The 24,203-nt window shown below is 47.0% G+C and overlaps 2 protein-coding genes across 5 annotated transcripts; one reads left to right on the top strand and one right to left on the bottom strand.

Annotated features, from left to right (window-relative positions):
- Positions 1-691: 691 nt before the first annotated feature.
- On the top strand, positions 692-8,913 carry LOC126913426 (high mobility group protein HMGI-C-like). The gene is made up of 5 exons (XM_050712808.1): positions 692-781; positions 1,303-1,389; positions 1,857-1,904; positions 6,007-6,097; positions 8,551-8,913. The coding sequence occupies exons 1-5, from the start codon at positions 692-694 to the stop codon at positions 8,634-8,636; spliced, it is 402 nt and encodes a 133-aa protein (XP_050568765.1). The 3' UTR covers positions 8,637-8,913.
- Positions 8,914-11,845: 2,932 nt separating this feature from the next.
- On the bottom strand, positions 11,846-24,202 carry C10H3orf18 (chromosome 10 C3orf18 homolog). Of its 4 annotated transcripts, none has more exons than XM_050712671.1 (5): positions 24,153-24,202; positions 20,923-23,861; positions 19,472-19,497; positions 17,691-17,820; positions 11,846-15,277 (listed from the first exon to the last, which is right to left on the bottom strand). In XM_050712671.1, exons 2-5 carry the CDS (start codon positions 21,154-21,156, stop codon positions 15,197-15,199), a joined length of 471 nt encoding a protein of 156 aa, XP_050568628.1. In that variant the 5' UTR covers positions 21,157-23,861; positions 24,153-24,202; the 3' UTR covers positions 11,846-15,196. The 4 variants fall into 4 exon arrangements, with proteins under 4 accessions (XP_050568628.1, XP_050568629.1, XP_035402802.1 ...); XM_050712672.1 differs by lacking the exon at positions 24,153-24,202 and having other exon boundaries at positions 20,923-21,329; positions 21,470-23,861; XM_035546909.2 differs by lacking the exon at positions 24,153-24,202 and having other exon boundaries at positions 11,846-15,222; positions 20,923-21,325; positions 23,692-23,819.
- Between the last annotated feature and the right edge of the window lies 1 nt (position 24,203).

Below are 24,203 nucleotides of genomic sequence, written 5' to 3'. Positions count from 1 at the left end.
TGAAATAGGGTCAGGCCATCACTCCTGTGGTCCAGACGGTGCCTGTTCAATTGGTGATGGGGAACAAACTCTAGAGGGATGGCTCCAGGGCCAAATTCACCTATATGTACTCTCAGGTATTCTGGTATAAGGCTCTCTTTGCTGTGGATTTGGGTCTCAGGATTAGCTTTTGTATCTTATGATATAGGAGCTCTAACTGAAGCTTTACCCTTGACTGTGGCGTTTATAACTCTCTACCACCATTTTGTCTCCCACCTCCTTCCTCCTCAGACAAGGAAAGCCTCTAAAGAGAGGATTTCAGGGAGCTGAAGACATCATCTTTGTCAGCTTGGATAAAGCTGGCTAATGAGAGAAAGGTGGATGCAGATATCAACATGCTTATGCACCTGGAGCAATCAGCTCCTTCAGCCAAGAACCTCAGAAAGCTGAGGAATGGGCTGTGTAAGAGAATGGTCCATTAATGTTTATAAAACATAATTATGCTTCTGGATGTCTGCTGGGTCCCAGACTCTCCCAGCTGATAAAAACAATAGCAAGCTGTCACACCTGATTCTTTCTCATCATTCCAGCCTTGCAGGTGGAAGTGAATCTGTAACAAGATTGGGAAAGAAAGAGGAGAAAAACTTTCTTTTCCATTCCATGGGAAAATAACGTGTTGAATTATCATCTGGAAACTGTGGGAAGAGCCAACATGAGCAACGAGAGGCCGGTGAACCCTGGTTCATCTCCACTGACTGAAGGCCTGAAGAGAAAGAGAGGAAGACCAAAGAAGCAGACACAGGTAAGTGTGCATCATCCAAAGAGCCTGCCTGAGGATGCTGTGATATTAGCCTGATGGGATTTGCAGGCAGTAAAGAGCAAGGGAAGGGAAGGCATGCTGTGGTAAATACTAAAGCTATTCAGGAAAGCAGCAGCATGTGCACCCCGGGGCATATCAGCCCCCGCCTTCAAAGGTGCCTTGAGTGTGGCATGCTGCACTTGTTCAGGCTGGGAAGTGGCATGAGAGGAGCTACCCAGATATCTGTGGCAGTCTGAAGAATTTCAGGTGCCACAGCCCTCTGCTTCTGCACCAGTAGCTGGATAGATGGAAGATGCCCAAGGCCTTTTCTCTCCCCATTCCAGGCACTATGATCAGAGCTCTTGGAAGTCACTCATTTTTCCCAGGCCAAAATGTAAACGTGATAAAGGGGTAGTGCTGCCCATCTTCTAGTTTGTTTCAGCATCTGGAAAAGCAGACACAACCTAATAAGTTGTTCAAGGGATCATCCTGCTAAATTTTCTTTTTTTTTTTTTTTTTTTCAGGAGGAGGCTGGGGGACAATTGCTGGTGAAGAAACCACGAGGAAGGCCAAAAGGAAGCAAGAAAGTGAGCACTGTAATTGGACAAATGGTAAGAGTAAATGGCTTATATGCTTTTATGAGGGGGAAGAGAGAAGCTGGCTGTCCTTTCTACAAGCATTACTAGAGGGACAAGCAGGGAGGGTTCTCTTAGATTAAGGATAGGCAATGAAATTTGCCCCTCATTCAGTTCAGTTTTAGTTGCCACTGTTGTTTAGTTGCCACAGTTATCATGGTCTTAGTCCTAATTCACTTTCTGGCCTTCCTGTGCTGTCGTTGCCTGTTCAGCAGCTTCCTTCTGGAGTTTCTCCTCTGCCATTGCAACATAATCACAACCAACACAGTCTGGCAGGCGTTTCCTCCTCAACTGTCTTCCATCCCCAGCTTTAGTCACCTTCTGCTATTTGGCTCACAAAAACTTTATGCAGAGGTCACTTTGGCCAGGTTCAGTGTATTTAGTCACAGTGCGCAGCAGATATGAGAATTGAAAATACTTTTTTTGTATCGCTTTCAATATAGGTAGGACCTCCTGCTGGAAAAAGGCCAAGAGGGAGGCCCCGCAAGTGGGTGAGTACAGTGTTCAGTCCTTTTCCTCTTCTCAAGCCACAGAGCCCAGGCTGGGAGGGAGGCTTCTTTTGCATTTGTTCTTCTCAGGCTCTGTCGGCAATGACATTCAGCCTAGCTGACCCAGGAATCCAACACATTAGGAAAGCTCTGACTGCCCTTCCAGTACCTCATTCCCAAGATTCAGTTCCTGAAACCTCCTGGGAGCGTAGGAGAGCTGCTATACTTAATTTAAGACATACTAGTCTTCTACAGTCCTTCCCATACTGGGAGGTCAGACCAGAGATCCTATCCATTCTCAAGCAGAGAGGTTGTCTTCCCAAGAATCCCAACAAACTGGAGTGAGTGCTTAGCATGTCAGTTTGCCTCAAAAGAAGTAACTTAGAATTTAAAAAAAAATAAATTAGTGAATGACAAAACTTTGAATCCTGCCAGCAGGAGGCTCTTATATGCAGCAAACAAAGGATTAGTAAGAATCAGTAGTTAGAACATGAAGATAGAATATTTCAGACTTGAAAAAAAAAAGTTTTAAATCAATAAGGACATTCACTCCTGCAAGTAATTAATGGCATGTTATATATCATTAGGGGCGATTAAAAACAAGCAAACAACCAAAACAAACAAACTAACAAAAACACAAAACAGACAAACCACAAACTGTTATTTAGTGTGTATTTGTTGACACACAGAATTCTAGACCAAACCTAAGCTGTGCACTTGCTGCAGGAATACAAAGGTTTGTTCTACAGCTGCAGTGCTGCAGGAACACTTGGGATGGAGCTGGATCAGCAGAAACAGAGGGATAGTGCAGTCTGTGAGGGCTACAGAGGAGGCTTGGAAGGAAATCTTCACTAGGGAGGGAGTACCAGCATGTGAGAGAGATGAAAAGACTTTTCTGACATGGTAATGACCTTGACAGACAAACCTTTCTTGGACATAAATGGAGGGAAACTGCAAACCCTCTGCAGAACTGAATCTCCCCAAACCATTTTGGGGTGGTGGGAGAAATATATCAGGGCTGAAAAGGAGAAAAAAAAGTGTTGTTGTTTTTTGCAGCATTTGTCTTTGTTTTTTAGGGAGAGGGGGAAATGAAATGAGGGAAAAATGTGAACCAGCAGCAAATTAAGAGAAGATTCTTCTATATAAATTGATTAGATACAAACAAGAAAGAAAAATGTCTGTATGTGGCTCAGAGAGCTATACAGCTCAGATAGATATGTACTAGAATAATATCTCTCCATGGACAACGGAGCGATACCAGAAAGTGATGACAAAGAGAGACAGCCAGTCCCAGGACTTGGTTCTCTTTCAAGGGCAGAGTGGGTCAGGATCTCAGATTCTGTGGGGAAGATGTTATTTTCCTGCCTGAAGACTGTAAGACTCATAGATTGCCCACTGGACCAGCTGAGGAGCACAGTGCTGTTGAAGTAGGGCATCCAGGACAAAAGCGACTGGGAGAAGGGAGGCGTCTTACCTGCTGCTAGAGAACAGAGCTGAACGTTGCTGAGCTGAAATGGAAATGCAAGGGTGAGCTGGAGACACACCATCAAGCCTGAACTAGAGCTAGGGACAGGGAGGGAGCTGTACAGCCATGTGACAGTGCCAGTAGAGTCCGAAATCATGCCTCTTATTCCCCAGGTAACGCAGACTGAAAATCTCTTTATAAAAATAAAGTAAGCGGTAGTAAAGGTGTTCCTGGAAGTCTTGTGATTGCAGGGTTCTCCCCAGTCTGAGGATTTGTCCTGGATCAGAGGGTTTCTTACTCCGTCATGGAAGGACTGGGCACTGGCAGTGTACTCTTATCAGAGTTCAAGCAATCTCCAGCACATCTGAAGTTATTAATTGCTTTACAACAGAATTTCATACTCCTTTGGCAAACAGATGGAGATCTCAGGGAGTGCAAAAGCTGACCGTTAGTAGGTGCTCCAAAGTTGCAACTCACCTAGAAGGAAATAGCTAGCAAACAAATGAATATTAGTGCTAAAAAGAGGGACTGAGGAGAACAGAGCAACTTCAGGCAGTGTACTCACCATGTAAAAGCAAGGTCAGGGACTGGCATCCAGGTGGTTGCATGCAGGCTAGCAGACAGAGTGGTGTTAGTTGTCCCTGGGGACCAATGAAAGTCAGGGTTTGGCAAGCAGCTTGGAAACAGTCTGGATATTGCTGAACTTGAGACTAGTATGAGGGATATTCATCTGCAGGTATGGTTTGACCTGGCCAGGTGCTTGAGGGGAGGCAGAAACTCAGAGAGGAGGAAGGAGGCCTCAGCTGATCCAGGATTGAGCCTTAGTGGAAAGTGCCTGGTCACCAGGAGAAGGCAGAGTGAATCTATGCATGTGACTACACAGGGCTCTGAATTTCCAAGGGGATGCAAGATAGAGTAATTTAAATAATTTATTTCTTAAACTGGTGGAGCCTACAGCTAGCGCCTTTTCTTGGACAACGGTACAAACTGATGTGTCTTGTATGTGTAGCTGTGAACTCCAGTGGGTGAATGCAAATGCAGAGGCCAAAGGACTCCAACTGTCATGGAGTTTCTGGTATTGATTTATGCATTCTTCATACAATCTGAAACAGGCAAGTTTAACCTTCAGGAGTGCTACAGTGCCTTTCAGCTGCCAGCCAGGTAAGGGAAAGCAGGCAAGGAAGTTCTGGGGGAGGAATAAATTCAGTCACAGCTTCTGCTGTTACCGTGATGGTCTGAACCGTGGCAGGGAAGCCTTGGCTGTGAAGCGCTGTTATTGTAGGGTTTACAGTGGAGGAGAAAGCAGGAGCAGCCAGGCAGCATTATGCACGTGCTGCCCAACATCTTTCAGGGCACAAAGACCCGCGTGTGCATTGTCAGAACCTAATACCTGAAATAAAGCTAGCTGGAGTAGGTTTCCTCTCCAAGCTTCCCTTCTTTTGTTGAAAGAAGATTCATTTAAAAAAAAATCTTTTTTTTTCCATGGAAATTTTTATTTTTCAATAATAATAGTCTAAGTGAAACATTTCCTTATAAGTTCAGTTGGCAGTTTATTCTTCCTTGAGACCTTTTTGATGCACAGAAGCAAGCCAACAGATTGGAGCATCCTGATGGTTCTCAGGATATACTAATAGTCGTGTCGGATGTCCAGTATTCCTCGGTGTCGTGTGCGCCTATGCTCCTTTCCATTTTTAGAACCACAGAATAATTCTGGTCGGAAGGGACCACCAGAGGTCCTTTAGTGCAAACCACTGCTCGAAGCAGGTCTAATTAGATCAGAGTGCTCAGTGATTTGTCCAGCCTGTAAACATCTATAGCATTTTAGAAATCATTTACAGTTATCTGTGATCTCTGACAGGGTACAAATCAGGTCAGGAAAGACTCTTCCGGCCATTCTCTGCTGGTACAGATTGCAGTAGCTGCCATTCTAAGGTTAGGATAGGGGCTTTGTGGTTAAATTAATTGAGTTGTGTGCCAGAGCTGTAACTTAGGTGTTTATTGTTATAAACAAAAGAGATATGTAGCAATTTGTAAGAAAAATCTTTCTGCTTTGTTACTGCCAGTTTACTGAAGCTAAAACTTTTTGCACGCTGACTTTTTTGTTTTAGTGATTCAAAATATTTCGTCCTCACTTTGGTTAATGAAGCATTGTGATGCTTCAGTTCAAAATTCATTTAACATCTGAAGAGTTTCTGGGGGGCAAAGACAAAACAGAAGAAACAGAGCAGACACTGGGATTTGAATTTTCAATGGACAAAACGTTTTGCTTTTCAGGACAGGAAACTGTTCTCAAGGATGAAAAAAATTCTCTGTAGCTGCATAATGGGGAGGTTTTTCAAGGTGTGGGGCTCGTGTCTCATAAAAGACTGAAAATGGGGGGGCTTATTATGTACTCTGACAGCCATTCAGAAACTCTTGTGAATACACATAGGCACTATATGCACTGGCACATGCTCTTGAATGCAGTAGGACACAGGAAGTGGTGGCAAGTCGGCACACTTTCAGCACTGCATGGTCTCATGTAAATAACATAGATGCCAAGCCAAAAGCTTTTAATCAACTTTGCACATTTGCAATTTTGTCTCCTGATACTGATTCCATGTGGGGGATTTTATTTGTTTCTGGTGTTTCTTTTCATAGCCCCAGCTAGCAATCCAAGAAGGAACGTCTGAGGAAGGAAGTCCTCAGGGAAGCAGTGACTTGAATTTGAACTCAGCGCCTGCCACACAAGGTTAGAAATTAGATAATTGTAATTACACAGGGCTAAAATGTGGAACCATGCTCCTAGCAAACCATGCATGTATCCCCAAGGCTGTAGCACTGGCTGCAATCTTTCTGGTAAACCCTACAAACAGAGGAGTGTTTGGAATGCTTCCAGAAACACAAGGAGGGGTAGCACATTGCTTCCATCTAATTTGGTGGTGGCTACTTGAGCAGAAGCAGAGGCAGAAAAGAGGGGATGGGAGAAGAGTCTATATATTTATCTTTATAAGATGTCTTTTATCGGAGGTGATAGTTGCTGTTACAGTATGAGTGAAACTCATACAGTATGAGTGAAACTGCCTGGCTGTGTTATGATAGTGTATATTCACTTTCTGCGTATAGGTCTTACTTAAAACTGTGAAGAGCCCCTAACGTTTGGAACATGCTAGTGCTGATTCCAGCCTGCCTCCGTGATAGCCTTGCTCTCTCCTCCCTGGTCACACCCGACGGCAGCACTCCTTGTTAGCGGCTCGCACCCTAGCAGAGTGAATGACGACACTGGGAAGTTTCTATATAGGGCTGCAAAGCTATCTAAGCTTCTCTGAGATGAGATAACAAATAGCAGTTATCACTCATGAGAGCATGCAGATGCACCACCCACAGCTCCAGTCACACTGCAGATGTGGGAAAGTGCAAGTTCTATGCCACGTAGGGCTGTTCCTGAGGTAGATGCCAGCCAAACTTGTGTGCAGTCGAGCCCGACCTTCAGTGAGTGTTGTAGGAAGCAATTCATTACAAAGATTCCCTTGAGTGGGAGGTAGAAGGGGGCCAGCAGCCCCAGAGAGGCAGATGTTGCCTTGTTTTGCCATGTGGTCAGCACAGCTGCTCCCTCGTCCCGCTGCCGTTAGCGCTGTGGAGCGTGGTGTGCGAAGCGACCTAACTGACGCCGGGCAGCCGAACCCAACCTCAGGTTCTTAGAAAGTCCCTGGAAATGCCACATGATAAAACGCCGGAGCAGTTAACCTCAGCTGCTCGATTCAGTTTCCTCTCGGGCCCCTGCTCCCGTATCACTTCCTGCCACCAAGCTGCGCGATCATCTCAGCAGAGCCGCAGGCCCGCGGGTGACGAGCTCACCTCCAGCCCCCCGCTGCCTCCAGCAGTGCTCACGAGCATCGCCCAAACCACAGCCCACGTGGGTACTTTCTTCTTCCTTTCGCTCTGAGTGGGACCCGGGGCAGTGACATGAGGAATGTTTCCCTCGTGTCGCAATGAGGTAGACCCAGATGTGACAGGAACAGCGGATGCTGTGGCTGGCAGGAGACAGCTGTGCGGCACACGATAGTGTGGCATCAACCGCCCTGCTCCTGCACCAAGCAGTGCCAGGACAGAGAGGGCAGTTTTATCTGTGGGGAAGGTGTGTACTGCTGTAAAGGAGAAAAGCAGCTGAAAATCAGTAGGGATAGCAAGCACGGTATGAAACCTGGCAATCCTCTGGAAAACTTCATAGCAGTTGTTATTCACTCAGGTGCTTGAGACTGGGTGGTGATCTCGTCTTAGAAACTGTTGGCTGAAAAGGGGAAACCTATTATTCTGAGTTCCTGGAAACAAGAGGTCCTGTGGCTTGTTTGGAAGTGAGATGCAGCTGTGGCAGCTTTCAGACGGGAAGTTTGTGGATGAACCCGTTCTATGGGTCTGGGTTTAATTTATATATTATGGCTTTTGTGCTACTCATGTAGGAGGCTACTGCTCTGAGATTTGGTAGCAGGAGTCTGCAGTCACATAATGATCTTCTGCTATGGGCACAGCCAGAGCTTTTGATTATTGTGAGTTTGGTTAGTTTGCTTTTTCCTTTCAGGTGAGGATTTTTGAGATGCTGTGCTAGTGGGAGGGCATAGGAGGATGCATGTGCTTGCTCATGCTGCAGGTTGTATCCTCTACAGCTCTGAGTGGGAAAGGCGTCTGCACTGGACTTCGTGTCTGCAACATTAAGAAAACTGCTGAAACAGACAGTGACTGATTCCTTGCTTTTCTGTCAGTCCTCTTTGGGGGTAATAAAGAACCAGCAAGAACTGAAGGAGAAATGTGCCAGACTTGCAAGCCTGCCATGGTGCAGAGAAGAGAGGAGAGCTTCTTGAAAGCTACCTGTATATTTTTCCCATGGCCTTTGTAGCTGGGGATCCAGCTCTGATTTTCCCATGTATGTCTGCATTAGCAGAAGCCAGAAAAATTCACACAGACTATAGCTTCTGGGCCCTCAATAGCCTCATTCTGAGGCATACTGCCAGGGGAAGCCGTTCGTGTTGGCTTTAGTCTGGAAGCCAGTACAAGAACAACAGGAATGTTGCTGTGAAGATCTTTGAGTGTCTGGGAATGGACCTATGCCGCCTTTTAACCTTGCACTGACTGTGTAACAGGGCATTTGGGCAGCAAGGCTCCTGGACGCAGAGCTCTAACTCTGTCTCCCATGATCTCTCCCTTTAGGCATCACTGGAAAAGACGGTTCCAGGCCCAGCAAAACTACTGGTCTTAGGAAGTCTCTGAGTAACATCCCTGCCACAGCTCAGTAGTATGCCACCTGCTCATGTCTTGCTGAAGCCAGAGGACTGGAAAGCAAATAGCATTCTTATTGTTATATTTTGAATTCTCCTTTTGTGATAATCTTGCCCAATCTTTCTCTCCTGCTGTCTGCTGGCTTACCCCAGCCATCCAAGCAGGGACTTAAAGGACAAAAAGAAAAATGCTTTCTCAGGGAGATGCCTTTCACAGTTTGTAGTAGATTTTTTGGTAAGGATATTATCTTTTGTAATGATACTTTGATAACACGGTGCCTCGTGCTGCCACAGATAGCAATAGTTCAATAGAAAGACAGTGTTGACTCAGTAATACAGATACAGGAAAGGAAATCTATTTACATAGCTAAATTCTGAATTTATGTCATACCACCTCTAGTAGATGACGGAGTGGTCCCAAGAGTTAAATTTTGCTCATTTGCTCACAGGGACTGTATCTGAAAGACACTTTGAGTCCTTCCCTCCCTGTATCGGAAAAAAAAAAAAAAAAACCTTCATGGCATTTCCAGCTTACATAATGTTGCTCCAGCGGTCAGTAATTTGGATGCTTCAGAGGAAAGCTCACACCCTGGCATCTTGAGGACTGACTCTGAAATTTTTATCCTAGCGCTATCAGCTCAGGCCATCTTCCATTAACTAGCTTTTGGCCTGATGGCACTCCCCATGAATTTGATAGCAACTCTGAGTGAACAATCTTTACAAGCTTAGTCACAACCACTGGATTTCATCACTTCCAAGGAGTGTCTCTAAAGAACCAAAGCAACCAAAGGTTGCTTCCTTGCAGAGCTGCAGGATTCAACTTAAATCACTGTTGTACCTTCATCCATAATGTGCGTTTGTGGGGTCCTCTAGTGTTGCAGCTATGCAAATAAAAGCTTGCTGATACAGTTTAGTTTTGGGAGACAGCAGTATCCTGTTGCTCTGAGACAGGGACTGAGAGCAGCACATTGTATGTCAACTCTGCTTTCAGTGTCGGAGCTGATCTTGCTAAATTCTGAGGAATGAGGATATTTCCATTACCCACTTACAAACAATGAAATCTTGTGGTTATTTTCCATCTGGTGGATGCTCTGCCTGCCTATTAAAGGGACAAAGTGGGTATTTCAATTATCTTTGACAAGATGTAAAATTGGCTAGCTTTACAGTGTTAAATATTTAAACAGAACATAATTGGCTTTAAATTTATGGCAGTGCATACCAGAAACCCGTGAAATGTCAGTATATATTGAGCTCATTTATTATCCTTTCATCAGAGGTCTGTTTCCTTAGCAGGTATGTATTTAACACAAGAAAATGTCTGCAGGATTAAGAGGAAGGACTGACTGGAGAAAGAAAATAGAAAAACTGTTTTTTTCTCCTCTAGATCATTTTGTCCAGTCTGCCGTGTAGTAGTGACCAGGGTTCTGATTATGTTAATTCTGTGTTGTCAGGTTTGCCCTAACGGTAGTTTCTTGTATATGGACTTCGGTGGTCTCAGCAGAAAAACTGCATCACGGTAACCTTTCTTGCCTCCTCTACCACGTACCGGAGAAATCAAGGATTAAATGGATTGGATCACAGGGTCTGACCTAAACCTTATGTGAGGCATGCTGCTGTATGTGGGAAGTCTGACCTCCTCCTGCTGCATGGATAAATCCAGGTGGGACACCATGCATTCAAGTCTGTAACTATCAATAGTTACATGAGAAGATCCAGCTGGTGTTCCTCCAAGTTCAGGTTAGGGCAAGACGCAAGATTTCCTCTGCATCATTTTTTTAGATGCAAAATTTCATCTGCAGTTCACGTCTGCATTCAAAGGGCACCCCAGTGATACACTAAGATATTTCACCAACTTCTATACCTGATTTGTGAGTGGATTGGCAAATTTAACATTTTCCTTCAAGACTGTACTGTGTATTTAATTGAGCCCTATTGCCTGAGAGTAATAGCTGTTACCATGTGAAACTGGAATTTCAGCTTCTCCTAAACGGATTAGGCATGGCATCTGTAAGAGACTTGAGCATTTCTTATGACACTAGTCAGTCCTTTCTCAGCTGGTAACATGCAGTAGGGATGGAAACTGCCTCAGTTAAATAGTAAATCCATTTGATTCAGGTCAGCAGTGGTCTTCTGGGCTATGCACTCAAAGTACTCCTCTTAGGGGAAAAAAACTAGTCTTTGCTACCTCTTAATATTCTATTAAGAAACCACAGCAGAAAACAGATTTCTCTAAAAAATGTAACTGCTTGGGAACAACCATAATTCCACACTATTAGGAGCCACTCTTCATGTAGTTGAAATCCCAGTCCATAACTTCAGCTTCCACTTTTATGCAGAGACTTAGAATGAAAGTCAATGTCTATTAAAAGCAGGCAAAATTCCAGTTGTCTTCAGAGAGCTAGGCTGGCTCGCATGCTAGTTTTTTCTTATTTGAAAGATAAACACTTTTTATTCCCCTGTGTAGCCAAATCCTACCTCTAAACAAATGCATTTCAAATGTTTCCAAGCTTAGACAGTGGGTCTGAGTCAAAAAACAGGTCACTGCAGTGGGATCAGAACAGTGGAGATGACAAGGTGTGTTTTCTAGCAGTTTGGAAGCCTCTCATAAATGGTTCTCATTTTGGTGTAGGCATAAAGAGTTTTGACTATTTGAAATTAGCCTCAGAGTTTGTTTTTAATAAAGGTATAAAATGTAGCACCTCAGGCTTCTGCTTTGCCTCCTCCATGTGCAACAACCTCAGCTCACACACATCTCTAGGCAAACATGTTTCTCTTTCTTTACTGGAGTTAAAAAAAAAAAAAAAGTTTTGGACATTCTAACACACAATTTTGTCACTCAGGAGCACCTGCAGACCTATGTGAAAACAAGGAATAACGAGCATGAGGAATCATGAGGAAAAAAACCCCAGTGTTGGTACCTAATTCTAGCCTCTTGTGTATCTTACAGTACCTTGGAATTGGCTTGACTACAACACAGGCTAATTCTGTTTCATGTCTATATCCAGAGGTCTCCACAGCGAAGTCTGTATATGCCACATAGTGTATATGCCACAGCTTTTTGTACAATTAATTCTGTTCCTCTGTATAGCCTCTTCAGGTCATCTGACAGCTTTCCTAACCAGTCCCAAGTTATGGGTTTGTGGGCCAAAAAGTGAGGTAGAAAGCAAATTTGTTCTCTGAAACACACAAAAAATATCACCATGGAGCTGCCAATGGTGCTGCCCACAATGTTCACCCAATGTGGGTGAAGCTGTCCTGGACAGAACTGCAGGTAACCCAATAAATCCAGAGTTTGTCTCAGAATTCAGCTGGTTTAAGGAAAATATGGCCAACAGACAAGTTGGAATTTGTCCTTCTGCACTGTGGGTGCCTGGGATGTGCTAGGCTGGAAGCGCCTGCCTTCCTGACTTCTCCACTAAGCCTTCCCATAGGGGTCTGAGTTTCCACACAGAGGAATACTAAACTTTTAACTCTGCAGAGCTTGTCATTTGAAGTTTTTGATGCTTGCTTCAGACTTTGAAAGATTAGGGGAATTCACTGTGTACAAAGTTACCAACAGGTACCAAGGGTATACTCCAGTTTTCCCTGGAAAATGTAAATAGTAGGGAAAAAAGAAAATCACACAACATTTCATGTAAATACTTTAATTATATTTAAATGCTTAAGACACAGAAACACTTGAATTAAATTACATCATAATGCTTCTGCTAAGTTGTACATATACGTCCAAGAACTGTGAGTGAAGGCGCTATTGAACTAAAAGAATACTCCAGTGCAAGCCCAGCAAATACCCATAATATTCTTTTAGTCTTGTTTTCTGTACTTCTTTAATCTAAGGGCAGTCATCACAGGACAAAGCCTACCATTGCAGGAAGAATGGTTAAAGAGAATTCCTCTGCAGGTGTGTTTGTTATATGAGATATCTCAGCATTAACGTGGAACAAGGTGCCTGTTTTTGTACCCGAGCTGGCAGATGCACTGTTTGGCAGCTGCCTGTGCAATACGTGGAGTGGTCTGAGGCAACAGCCAGCTTATGGTTGCCTTTTATAGAGTGTAAAATGACAACAACAAAGTTCCAGTCCTATGAGTTCTAGGGGCTGAACGCTTGCAGGTTAGGGCATGCACCATTGCCACCGCTTGCGTCCCCATCCTGCTGCAAAGCACAGGAGTGTGACGGGCAATGATGTGCCAGCTGCTGAAGGGAAAAATCTGACATCTCTGTGGCTGGCTGTCCTCAGGGAGCACTCGGAGGAGATAAAGAGATGGTAAGTTGAGGCAGGGGTGGGGTGGGGGTTGCTTTTTTTGGCTGGTCATGTAAGCATAACCTTGGGGAAGACCCACAGATGGTGGCCTCTAAATTCTAAGGACCTACACCAGATTACACCAAGTATTTGTACCCACACCCCCTTCCAGCAGTCTCCCTGGCGCGCAAACCTCGGCAAGCTGGGAATGCCTCCTGCCATATCTACCAGTTATAAAGGCTGGGCCATTTTCTACACGTGCTGACACTCCTAGACTTACTACACTTTCAGAACTCTTTGGTTTTAAAAAGGAAGGGGGATACTGAAAAAATAAAGCAACTCAGTCCTGCAAAAATGCTATGAGGGAAGCTGTGTAGTGAAGAAGGTAGAGCTGGTGAGAAACTGTTCACTGCGGCAGGGGTCAGTGGCATGTGCACAGGAAAGTGTTTGCATCTGTGAATAGCAAAAGAAAATCACAGTGGGAAGCAAAAAAACAGGATCTGGGAGAACAAAAACTAGCTAGCAGGCCCAAACTTGCAACAAAGCACATGATACCTGAATTGCCACTCAGTGAAACACCTCCTTGCATAAAGCTCACCTTTAGATCTGCATTCAGATTTTGACTGGCGCTGTGGATGGAATAGGATCTGACAAACACATGTGCTGCAGAAAAATCAGTAGGCGAGTAGTATATGGCCAGGGACTGATGCTTGTGCACCACTAACACAGCAGTGAGACAGTTTGATTTGTGCGTTCACCTCCAGGGATCTAAAGCCACCACCCAACCAGGAGTGAGGGTCAATCTCTGGCAGCAAAAAGGAGCACCCCTTCCCCCAGATCATGATGTCCGAACGGGGTGGACAGACGCACATCCCTTCTTTTGATTTTCCCTGCAGTTTCAAGACTGAGCAACTGGGCAGGGAGGATGGGGCATGTGCCTGGTGCTCTGGTTGTACTGGACCTTCCTCTTGTCCTTTCTGCCATGCTCTTTGTTTGCAGTGTGAGAGCCCAGCCTGGACCCTGCTGCCAGCCCCTGGCCACTGTGCTGGCCAGCAGCACTCTAGGCTGGTGGCCACCAGAGGCTCTGAGGAGGACAGCCCTCATGCTGCACTGCAGCATGCCAAGGTGGCCAGTGACCCCTTCACACTCTCTCTCCTGCAGCCCTGAAGGACATGCAGGCAGCGGGGTGCTTCAGGGTTACAGGGGAACTGCTGTCTTACCTGCCCGGACCCACCTTCTGCACTAGCAGGTAACACGAGCAAAGGCTAACACAAAACTCTGTTTCCTTCAGCAGGGAGAAGACTGACTGCAGGTCCTAGCAAGTAAGGAAGCAACCAGATGTTCGGCCACCTCTAGGCACACCTGTTGTAATGTGGAGCCAATACCTGTTAATTCTCATTCAAAAGAAGAAAAATCAAGGCTTAATCTTCTCTCTGCACTGTAAAAAATTCCCTGAGCTGAAGCCCCGGGGATACGTGGTATCAGGGCCCCAGTTCTCTTCAGTGTTCAATTCCTCTCTCTGGCTCAGGCACTGGCGTTCCCAGGTCAGTGGCAGGGAGTCATGTAGCTAGATGTGACAGCCCCTGCCTCTAGCTGTGTGAAATCCCCTCTCTACATATGGCAGCCCTGATTTGGGATATTCACAGATCATCTCCTCAGTTAAGAAGTTATCAGCCAAACGTTCACCATTTCACTTTTTAGAGCTAGTGAATTCCCCATGCTGCAACATCAGCCCAGGCTCACATTTATCAGCATCACACATGCCACAATGGGATAAGCCCATGGTATGTGTTTTCCCTTGTGTGCCCCAGATTACCGCTCAGCTAGGAGAGTCAGCTTTCCCAGCTCAAAGAGGCTTTGCCACCGGTCAGCCCTCCAGGGTCTAACAAAGCTGCACAGGGAGGCTCATTCATCACTTTCCCGGGGATCTGGTGGCACAAAGCCAACAGGGAAGCTGTGGGAAACATGCACCTCTCCTCTCTCCCTGACCCAGAGCGCTCACACGTGTGCTCCGATAAGTTACGCTACAACAAAGTGGGCACTGTTCCTAAGCATGCGGCCTGGTAGATGGTGTCTGTCAGCACCAGCCCAGAACCCAGAGCATGGCAGCTCAGAACCCTTTAGTAGTAACGGACACATCAAAAAATGCTACTGCCATCACAAAGGGTTTTCTTCCCAAAGTGACGACTGTTCCCAGTGTTTGTGCCCATCTGTACCACAAACCAGCAGAGTGACCAGCTGGGCTCCGGGACTCAGCCATGCTCGTGAGAAGTCAATGGTTTGTTGGCTCCATCCTCCCCAGTCTCGGCACAATCCCAGAGCAGGGGCAGGTATTGTTCATGCATTGATGGCATTGGCAACGTCTGTGAACACAAGACGGCTGGGTCTTTGGAGGGCTCCTTGATTCGTCAGCAGAATCTGCATTGAAGCAGTGAAAGATGAGACCCAGCAAGTCTGCTTTTTCTCGTGTGCATGACCCTGGGCACAGACTGCACAGTATCATAACTACATTCAGCCTCTTACTAAGGGCAGCAAAGCTGGTAGAAGGGCTGGAGGGCATGTCCTGTGAGGACACTTGACTTGTCTGGTTTGGGGAAAAGGAGGCCAGGGGGCGACCTCATGGCTCTCTGCAGCTCCCTGAGGAGGGGAAATGCAGAGGCAGGCGCCGGTCTCTTCCCCCCAGTAACGGATGTCAGGACGCATGGGAACAGCACAAAGCTGCAGCAGGGGAGGCTCAGACTGGTTGTTAAGAAACATTTCTTTATGGTGAGGGTGGCCAAACACTGGGACAGGCTTCCTGGAGAGATGCTGGATGCCCCATGGCTGTCGGTGCTCAAGAGGAATTTGGATAATGCCCTCATTAATATGCTTTAATTTTTGGTTAGATCTGAAGCGCTCAGGAAATTGGACTTGATGATCTTTGTAGGTCTCATCCAAGTGAACTATTCTATTCTGCTCTATTCTATTCTACTCAAGGTGGGGCTGATAGACTAACATGATACTGCCAAGGCTGCAACAGAAAAATACAACAAGCCACAGAGCAAGTCAGCACAACCATGCCAATTTAAAATCCCCACATCATTGGATTACAGGGTGTAGCTTATCCAGGACTCCACAGATTTGCCATGAACTCACTGTTTTATACACTCAAGGCAGCATAAAAAGACTTGAAACCTCAAGAAGGCTGGAAACACGCCACAAACTGATCCTTGGCTGCTGGTTTAGACTCCCTCTCATGTTCCATAAAATCTTTAAACTCGCATACTTTCCAAGCAGAGGTGTCTGTGCATTAGCAAGCTCTGGAGGGATCTAAGGTATCCTGCTGGCCAGTCACTATATAGAAAGCATGCACTTTTACTGTGCTAAGTTTAACTCTGGCCTTGTCATTTCCCCTCTTTATTACCTGTAAGGGAAGTACTCTGTGTGCACTGATAGAGGGCTCTGATGTATGTGCTGCTCAGAGAACAAGATCCTTTGCTTTTATACAGCATTATTTTTCTACTTTCCCAAACCAGTGTATAGAATATGCTGATTATCATCCATATTGCAACACACCTGCTGTGTGCTCTTTGTCAGGCTGGGAAGCATCCTTCAAGGTAAATATTTTATAATTGCAGTTGTATTTATTTTCTTCTTTCTTCCTTTCTGCCCACACCAAGCTTGCTACAGATTATCTGAAGGTATAAAGCGTGTGGAAACCAAGACATGTTTGGGAGAATTCATGCTCCTAGAACTGGAAAAGCAAGGGCGATATGGAACAGCTGGAGAGGAATTCAGGAAAGGAGAGATGTCTACTCTAAGGGGAGGTTGCATCACTAGCTAAGAGACATACCTGTTCCAACCATCCTTGCTGGCTCTGTATTACAGAAAGGCTTTTTGTGTGCGATAGTGGTGACAAAGGAAACAAAGAACACTATGAAACTGGCTGCAATGGTGAGAAGCCCTTCTTCCCTATTTCTCCTTCCTCTTGGTACAATGGGGAAGGAGACAGCCTCTTGACAAAGACCCATCTGGACCATTAACCAAGAACACCTGGCATCAAGCTCTCTCCTAACTCACAAATGTAGGAAGCCAGTGGTCTCTGATGACCTTATCATTTCTCAGTACACTCCATGCCTTTGAACACTCAGAAGTGGTCAAAGCAAAGCCTTCCTCCCTTTTCCCCAAATTCAAATAGAAAACTCTCCTCCCTTTTCTCTTTTTGAGCCATGCCTGCTCTGTGCCCAGCCAGGTTGGCCTGGAGGTGCTGACAAGATCAGACGTGCCAAGCCACAGCAATGCACAGGCTTTCTGCCTGCCTTCCTCAGGGCTTGCAACACAGTTCAGTGTTAACAACTACAGGCTTTCCCTTCACAAGACCTTGTTTCACACTCATAGCGTTAGGCAAAACAAAGATACCTTAAAACTGGGTGGAAATGTTTTTATTTTCAGGGGCAGGACAAGGGAGCCTCAGTACCTTGTGAGCATTGAAGCCCCTTCTCCCAGAAAATGGCATTGATCCTACTGTTCCCCTGTGGTGCCCTAAGTGGTAAACTGTAATAAACTCACCCTTAATTGCTGGAATTGCCCTGTTCTCTCTCATAGCTGAGTAGTGACAGCACTTACCCTCCCCAGGCTCTTTGTCCTAGTTGCCTTACTCTTCAAATCATCCTAAGCACTCCAAAATGCTCAAGGTGCCTGTTTCCAGGGCTGGCTGAGATGGGGAAAGCCCTCACGGAGTCTCGTATGGTTTCCTTACAGTACAACCCTACAAAAACTCCTTAGCCCTGTAACAAAAGCAGTGCAGGTGCCAGTGGCTGTGATAACAGACTGGCTGGCTGCTGCTGCCTACCTTGCTCTGTGATGCCTGGGAAGATGCTGCATCTCGCCCATGTTCAAGCAGCTCCTGCTCCAGTTCATCCTGCTCTTCGGTGGGATCAAAGTTGTACATTGGCATGAGCTGGTGCCGTAGCTTTTCCAACCTGCCGCAGGAGGGAAGGCAAAGGGTTGGTAAAAAGAAAATCAAAAGACAGAAGGACAGAAGCTCAGGCTGCCTTCCCCGCTCCACAGATAAAGCCTTCTGCATACTGTTTCTCATTCTGCATGAGGATTCAGCTCTTGTTGCAGCTTTCTGGATAATGGTCACATCCTCGTCCTGTGGGGAGGAGGATAAGAACCTACTACACGCAACTGGAAGATGCCCCAAGTGCAGCTCCAGGGATTAATTGCCTTCAGTAATCTATGTTGGCAGGCATTATGCACGGAGGAATCAAATGGGGATTTTAAGTATCTGCAGACCTAATAAAGCTCAGAACAAGCTTTATTTCATGGGAAAAACAAGAGGGTGGAATATACTGACTAGGCATTTTGCAACTCCTCTCCCTGCCCCTCTGCCATGACAGCCAGTCCTGCCACGTCACAGTATGCCTGCCAGCACAAGTCTGCTTTTAGCTCCAGTGGCCTAAGAGCAGTACTTCAACTATACTTGTCAAACTATATACTTGACTGGAAGTATATAATAATAAATAGAAAATAATAAACAGAAATATAATAAATAGAAAATAGGAAAGAGAGACTCGTGGGAGGCTGATGCATGTGGACAGGTTGTTCTTACTCTTGTATCATTACTTCAAGTGACAGAGCTATAAAGCATTACCGCAAAGGGTCTCCCTAAATAGCAGGCAGGTCAGTGATGGAGGATGGATGGATGGCCATGCTCCTGTGAAAACACTTAGGCTGTAGCTGAGTTTTGGGGGTTGGGGAAAGGAAACACCCAAGCTCTTACTGGCAGTGTCACCACAAATACCTATTTTGGCAAGTGTTAGGATGACACATTCCCTCCCTGCCTCTGTACAGGTTTGCCAACACAGCCATTATCTCCAGCAGCGCTGTTTACAGGCCAAGCATTAGCTTCTCTTGTGGCAGTACCCAGACCTGGGCTGCACGGGTAGACTTGGAAATTTCATAGTGGGCAGCAGCACTTCTAGAAGGTCTGTGGCCCTGCCACAAGGAATCAGACAGGGATTACCACAGCTAGGAGATCTTCACTGCCTCTGCTGTCAGAGATGGAAAAATCAAGAAGTGCGTCTCCCTGCATGCTGCTGTCTTCTCCACTTTCAGATGGGAGCTTAACAAGGAAATTAAGACACTAAGTCTCAGGCTAGAAAGCTGCATCTCTGCACCAAGCTGCTGGCATTGCTGTGACTGCAGCTAAAGAGGCACTTGCAAGGCCACTGTCATTGGCTTGGGCTGTTGGGAAGCACAGAGATCTGGGAACAGTTGAAATGTGAGACCCATGCCTCTCACATCAGAGTTTCCAGCTTCTTACACTCCTGATCCTTTCCTCTTTTTTAGTGCATTTCACAGATGAAGCATGAAGAGCTTACAGGATCCCCAGCCTCCTCCTGGTCAACGTTGTCCTTCCCAAAGCTGCAAAGGAGCCTTGGAAGCTCTGGTTTTAGAAGACGGAGTGCTGAGTCCCTGCTTCTGCCTCATTCACATGCAGCTGGCTGCCCGTATGCTTGCTCTCAGACAACCATTCCTTACGCTCTCCCCATCTCCTGCTCTACTTCCTAGCTCTGCCTGGATTTTGAAACACTGAGTTCCCTTCAGCTACCAAGAGATGTTACTCACCTCTTCCTCTTCCTGATATACAGAACCTGAAGGAGAAAGAAAACCATCATTACAACAGTCCCAGTAGGATGGAGATCAGCTGGGGCAAGAAAATTTCGGTACAGGACACACAGAAAGGAGGCGTAGCAAGTCCGATGTCACTGCGCACCAAAGCAGGGGGAAGGGAGAAGTGACAACTGAAACTGACATTTCACATACATCAGTGTAAGCTTGATAGCACATCCAGTCTGACACTGAGTGCTCGAGTGGCCTTTTATTAGGTGTGTTAGTAGTAGTCAGAGTATTAGGTGTGTATTAAGTGTAGCTTAGCACATTTCTGGTGGCTGCAGGCCATATGTTGCAATTTAAGAGTGAATGAAGAACCTTCCATTTGTGGTTTTCATCTGCAGAGTCCTACAGCATAGAAGCATCGTTACCCCCTCCCCAGTACAAAGGGAAGAAGCAAAGAGGGCATGCTCAGTGACTTGCCTCATGTCAGCCAGTAAGAGTGGCTGGGCTGGGAGGAAAGTGAGGCTTTTGGCCTCCAGAGCCTTGTTCTGAGAACTACGAACGCTGGCTGTTGCTCTCGGGAACTTATGACCGTTTCCAGGATAATGTTTCCAGGTTCTCTTTAGGGGCTTTTGGAGAAACTCCTCCTTGGGCCTGCAATGAAATTTTGCAGTAGTGCCTTTCCATAGGCTCCTCTGCTGGTTGTATTAGTGAAGCTCTTCCTCATACGAGGAATGGGAGCTTGCTGCTACCTTCGTTCTCTGTTGGCAGGTAAACGATCTGGTTATATATTGAAAGAAAACTGCAGCACTTGCATTGTCTCTGTCAGGCCCAGAACTAGTTTCTGAAAGCTTCTACCTAAAGCATTAATAGCAACATTAGTTACATGCAGCAAATCCTGAAGGACTCTGCTGATACCCAGCAAGTCGAACCTCAGAAATGCGGTCTAGAATGAGTCAAGGTAAAATGAATTTAGGCTGCCTTAATTTATAAAGCCATGCCCACAGAGGAGATTAACATGGTTCAACGGTCTGCTTTAAAAGTTAAGTTGGATGAACTTTCTTGTGGGCCCCTGGTGTTGACAAGGTTTAAATCAATGCAGCTGTTCCAGTTAACAAGTCAGAACAGACTGACTTGTTTGTCAGTCTGCTGCTGCTTTGTGTTCTTTTAATTGAACTTCCTCTTGCTATTAAAATAAATACCGATGCTATATATGGATTCCTCTAGGCCTGCTGAGCAGCCTGCTCGGACTAGACCCCAGGCAGACTGCAGACGTATTGGAGCACTGGATAAAGGCGTTAAAAAGAAAAGGATCTTAAAGGCCTTAAAAAGAAAAGTTCCCACCAGTTCTGGGTGAGCCTTTAATATAACACACAGAAGTTATTCAACCCAAATCAGTCCTAGAGCCCCTTTGATACCCCCCACCCTCGACAGACAGAGCAATATTTAGCAGGGTCTCTTACCATAGCTACAGCCAACCCAATCACAGTAATGATCCCAAAGGACAGCAGCATTGTGCTCATGCTGGGTCCACTGCTGGCCACATCTGGGATTTTGGTGCTGTTGAAACTAGTAGTCTCAGGGCTTACGGTAGCTGTTTCTGGTACAGTCACATCCAGAGTTGTTCCTGGGTCTGGCTTGGCCGTTGCGATGGGGCTGTGATACAAGTCATGTACAGAGGGTGAGCTGTAACTCATCCTGCCAGCTCCTGGTAGCTTCTTTTACCAAGCTGTTGTCTCCAGCCACTCAAGAGACAGGTTCCAGCTACAGTAATGGAGAGCTGCCCCTCATTTCAAGGACCCTCATGTGAGACCTATCTTGTAGCATCATCACTGATGGCTTTTCTTCATGGAACCACACTGGTTTCTGCCTTGGAAAGGAAGAGAGTAGACACATAGTGCAAATAGAGACAGGCACCTTTCCCAAAGCCTCCCAATTAACTAGCACAATTTTTGAGAGCAGCTCAGAGATGCCCACTCAAAATAAGGAAAAAAAAATCAATAAACAAACCATTTTTCCCCTGAAAGAGCCTCCAAAGTCCTGCCTGATTCAGCTGAAGTCAGTGATTTGCCCTCCCCTCACTACTTCAGCTCAGCTCCTTGCAGGCACTTGGCAGATCTGTGTGGGGCCAGCCTCAGAGCCCCTGCCTTTGTCTGCTCCAGGCTGAGCCAGGTGGCCTCCATCCATACCAGAAAAATAGCATCTTCCTGCTTCTCTTCTGTCTCTTGCTTTCAATTTACAGAAAGTTACAGAGATCCCCTCAAGTTTACCAGTGAGAACAGATCCAGTAAAACAGCAATCACCTCTGAGGCATCCATAATTCGAGGTGTTTTTCTATTGAATCCGAAGCAGGACTGCCCTCCAAAGCAGTCACTGCTCTGTCCATCCACCCACTGTCCCTCAGCCCACGCACTCTGGAAGGCAGCTTCCTTAAAGCAGCGGGTTGCACTGGTCCCCCATATGCTGCTAAAGATGGTATTTCTCAAGTCCCCCGTGAAAGCACCCACTCAGGCTTAGTCATGCACCGCTAATTATTGGTATTAATTTTAAAATGGGTCCCATTTTGGATTGCAGTTGTGAAATTTGACAGATCTATTCATGCTGAAAACATGAAAGGCTTTAATTGTTTTCATGCTTCTATTGTGGAAATGATCAGGAGTTGCAAAACACCATGGGATGATCCTATGGGAAGTATCTGCACAACTTTGTTTATAAAAATCACTGTATATAGCCTTAGTTCAGCAATTGCTTCAGTGAAAACACAGCTACCTCTGGAGCAGAGTAATACAGATCCCAAGAACTACAGTAGCAGTCCTCTGATAATTTCTCTGTACTTTAGCAGACGCTACATCTCTGAACTGGAATGCAACCAGGACACAGGGGTTAATGAGCTCTGAATAGAAAAAGATGTGCTTGCAAAGAGAAATGAGCCATCGTTCAGCTCTACTGTTCTATTCTGGGCAAGGTTATTGCGCAGTTCCCATTACTGCGATGCCTTACTGCCGTCCGTAACTGCGTTAAGCAGCATGATTAACATCTGTCACTAACAACTGAAGCAGAGAAATTACACCAGGCAAACAGCTCCAGGCCTCCCCGTGGCCGGTCAGCAGCCTGACTAGCCATCTCGACGTGCACAGCACTTGTCCTGCATCTCCCCGAGCATGCAGACCTCTCACCACACACGCAGACCCTGTCTCACAATTCCCAGTGAACAACTTTGTGAAGCAGGAGCTGCCGGGAGATTTCGAAGTGCCTGGGAGACTTGTGGAACATGTCAAACTCCCGTGAGTTTCTAGAGAAACGTGAAAGTAGATAGCACTTCTGGCCTGGTGCCACCTACCATCACACTGAGACACAGGTTCCTTGTGGCTGAATGGGAAAGCGTCCTTCACTGACCACCAAACCAGACAGCACCTGGATTCCACCACTGACTACAGTGGAGCTCAGCGGTGGTGGACACCCAGGCCCAGAGATGACAAATTTGAAAGCCGAGTGCCACGGCAGCAGCCATGGCCCAGCAGGGGAAGGGAGGGAACTGTTGCACAGGTATGGGGCAGGGCAGGCAGAGCGGCTGCTCAGAGAGAACCATCAATTTCTGCTATTCAGAGAAACCCTCCACGACGATACTTGATGCTTTATAAAAAGCCACAACCAAGGAAACAAAAATTGGAAAAGGAACCTCAGTGAAAGCAGTGAAGCAGGCCTCAGGACTGCTCAAAGCATAGCTCTAGATCCCAAAGAGCTGCTGAATTTTGGAAGGATAATGGATTAGCCTCCATCTCAATTCAATGTCAGTTTTGGAAAACCACTTGGATGCTGAAGCTGATTTCAAGCCTTTGGGTAAGGCCCCCTTACATATGGGCCAGATATTGTGCTGCTGTGCATTGCTCCTCTGAAAAAAAGTTAGGTTAAAATTAGCTGGCTGAAAATCTGGCCAACTGGGGATGGGGGGGGTGAAGAGGGGTTGTGCTCTTAGCATCCTGCCCATGCTGAAGGGTTCCCAAGCCCAGCTCTGTAAGCGGTCCTGGCTGAAAGGTTCCCAGCAGAGTTTAGACACCCAGTCCCTGGGCCAGCCGAGAGTATTTCTGCTCCCAAGCCCCTCCTGGCCCACACTGCAGGGGGCCAGCCTGGGAGGCCGAGCGCCCAGGGCCCACGGCTTACGAAGGGGGCGCGTGACCTTTCCCACCACCACCTTCCTTTCCCAGTTGTCATCCTGGCGCCGGAGCCTCGACCTGCGGGCTGGGCACTGCTCCGGGTCTCCGACGGCTGCTCCAGGGCCAGGCACGGCCGCCGCCCGGCCACGGGTCCGACGCGAGGCGCAGCGGGTCCGGGCGCTCGGCTGCGGCGAGCTGGCGGCGCTCCACCAGCCGCTCCTCGCGCGGCCACGACCTCGGCGCCGGGGCTGCGGAGAAGGAGAACACAAGGCGCTGGTCGCCGCCTCACACCGCCGCCTCCCCGCCGCTCCGTGAGGCCGCCGCGCCGGGCGCTGCCGGCACCCCCAGCCCCGGAGCGCGGCGGGGTCCCCCCGGGGAGCGGGCGCGGAGCCGCGGCTCGAGGGAGGCCAGAGCCGAGCGGCGCCTCCCCGCCGCTGCCGGCCCGGCTGAAGCGGCCCCGGGCGGGCGGGCGGCCGCGGCTCGCAGCGCCCCTCACGGCCCGGCCCGGCCCGTTCCACCCCCGCGGGGCCGCCACTTACTGAGCGCTGCCCGCGGGGCGCCGCCGCTGGGGCCGTGCCGGGGCCGCGCTG

Source organism: Cygnus atratus, chromosome 10 (assembly GCF_013377495.2).
Source record: "Cygnus atratus isolate AKBS03 ecotype Queensland, Australia chromosome 10, CAtr_DNAZoo_HiC_assembly, whole genome shotgun sequence".
NCBI classification, from domain to species: domain Eukaryota; kingdom Metazoa; phylum Chordata; class Aves; order Anseriformes; family Anatidae; genus Cygnus; species Cygnus atratus.
The sequence above is the reverse complement of the archived record's forward strand: the minus strand, read 5'-3'. Positions and strand labels throughout refer to the sequence as shown.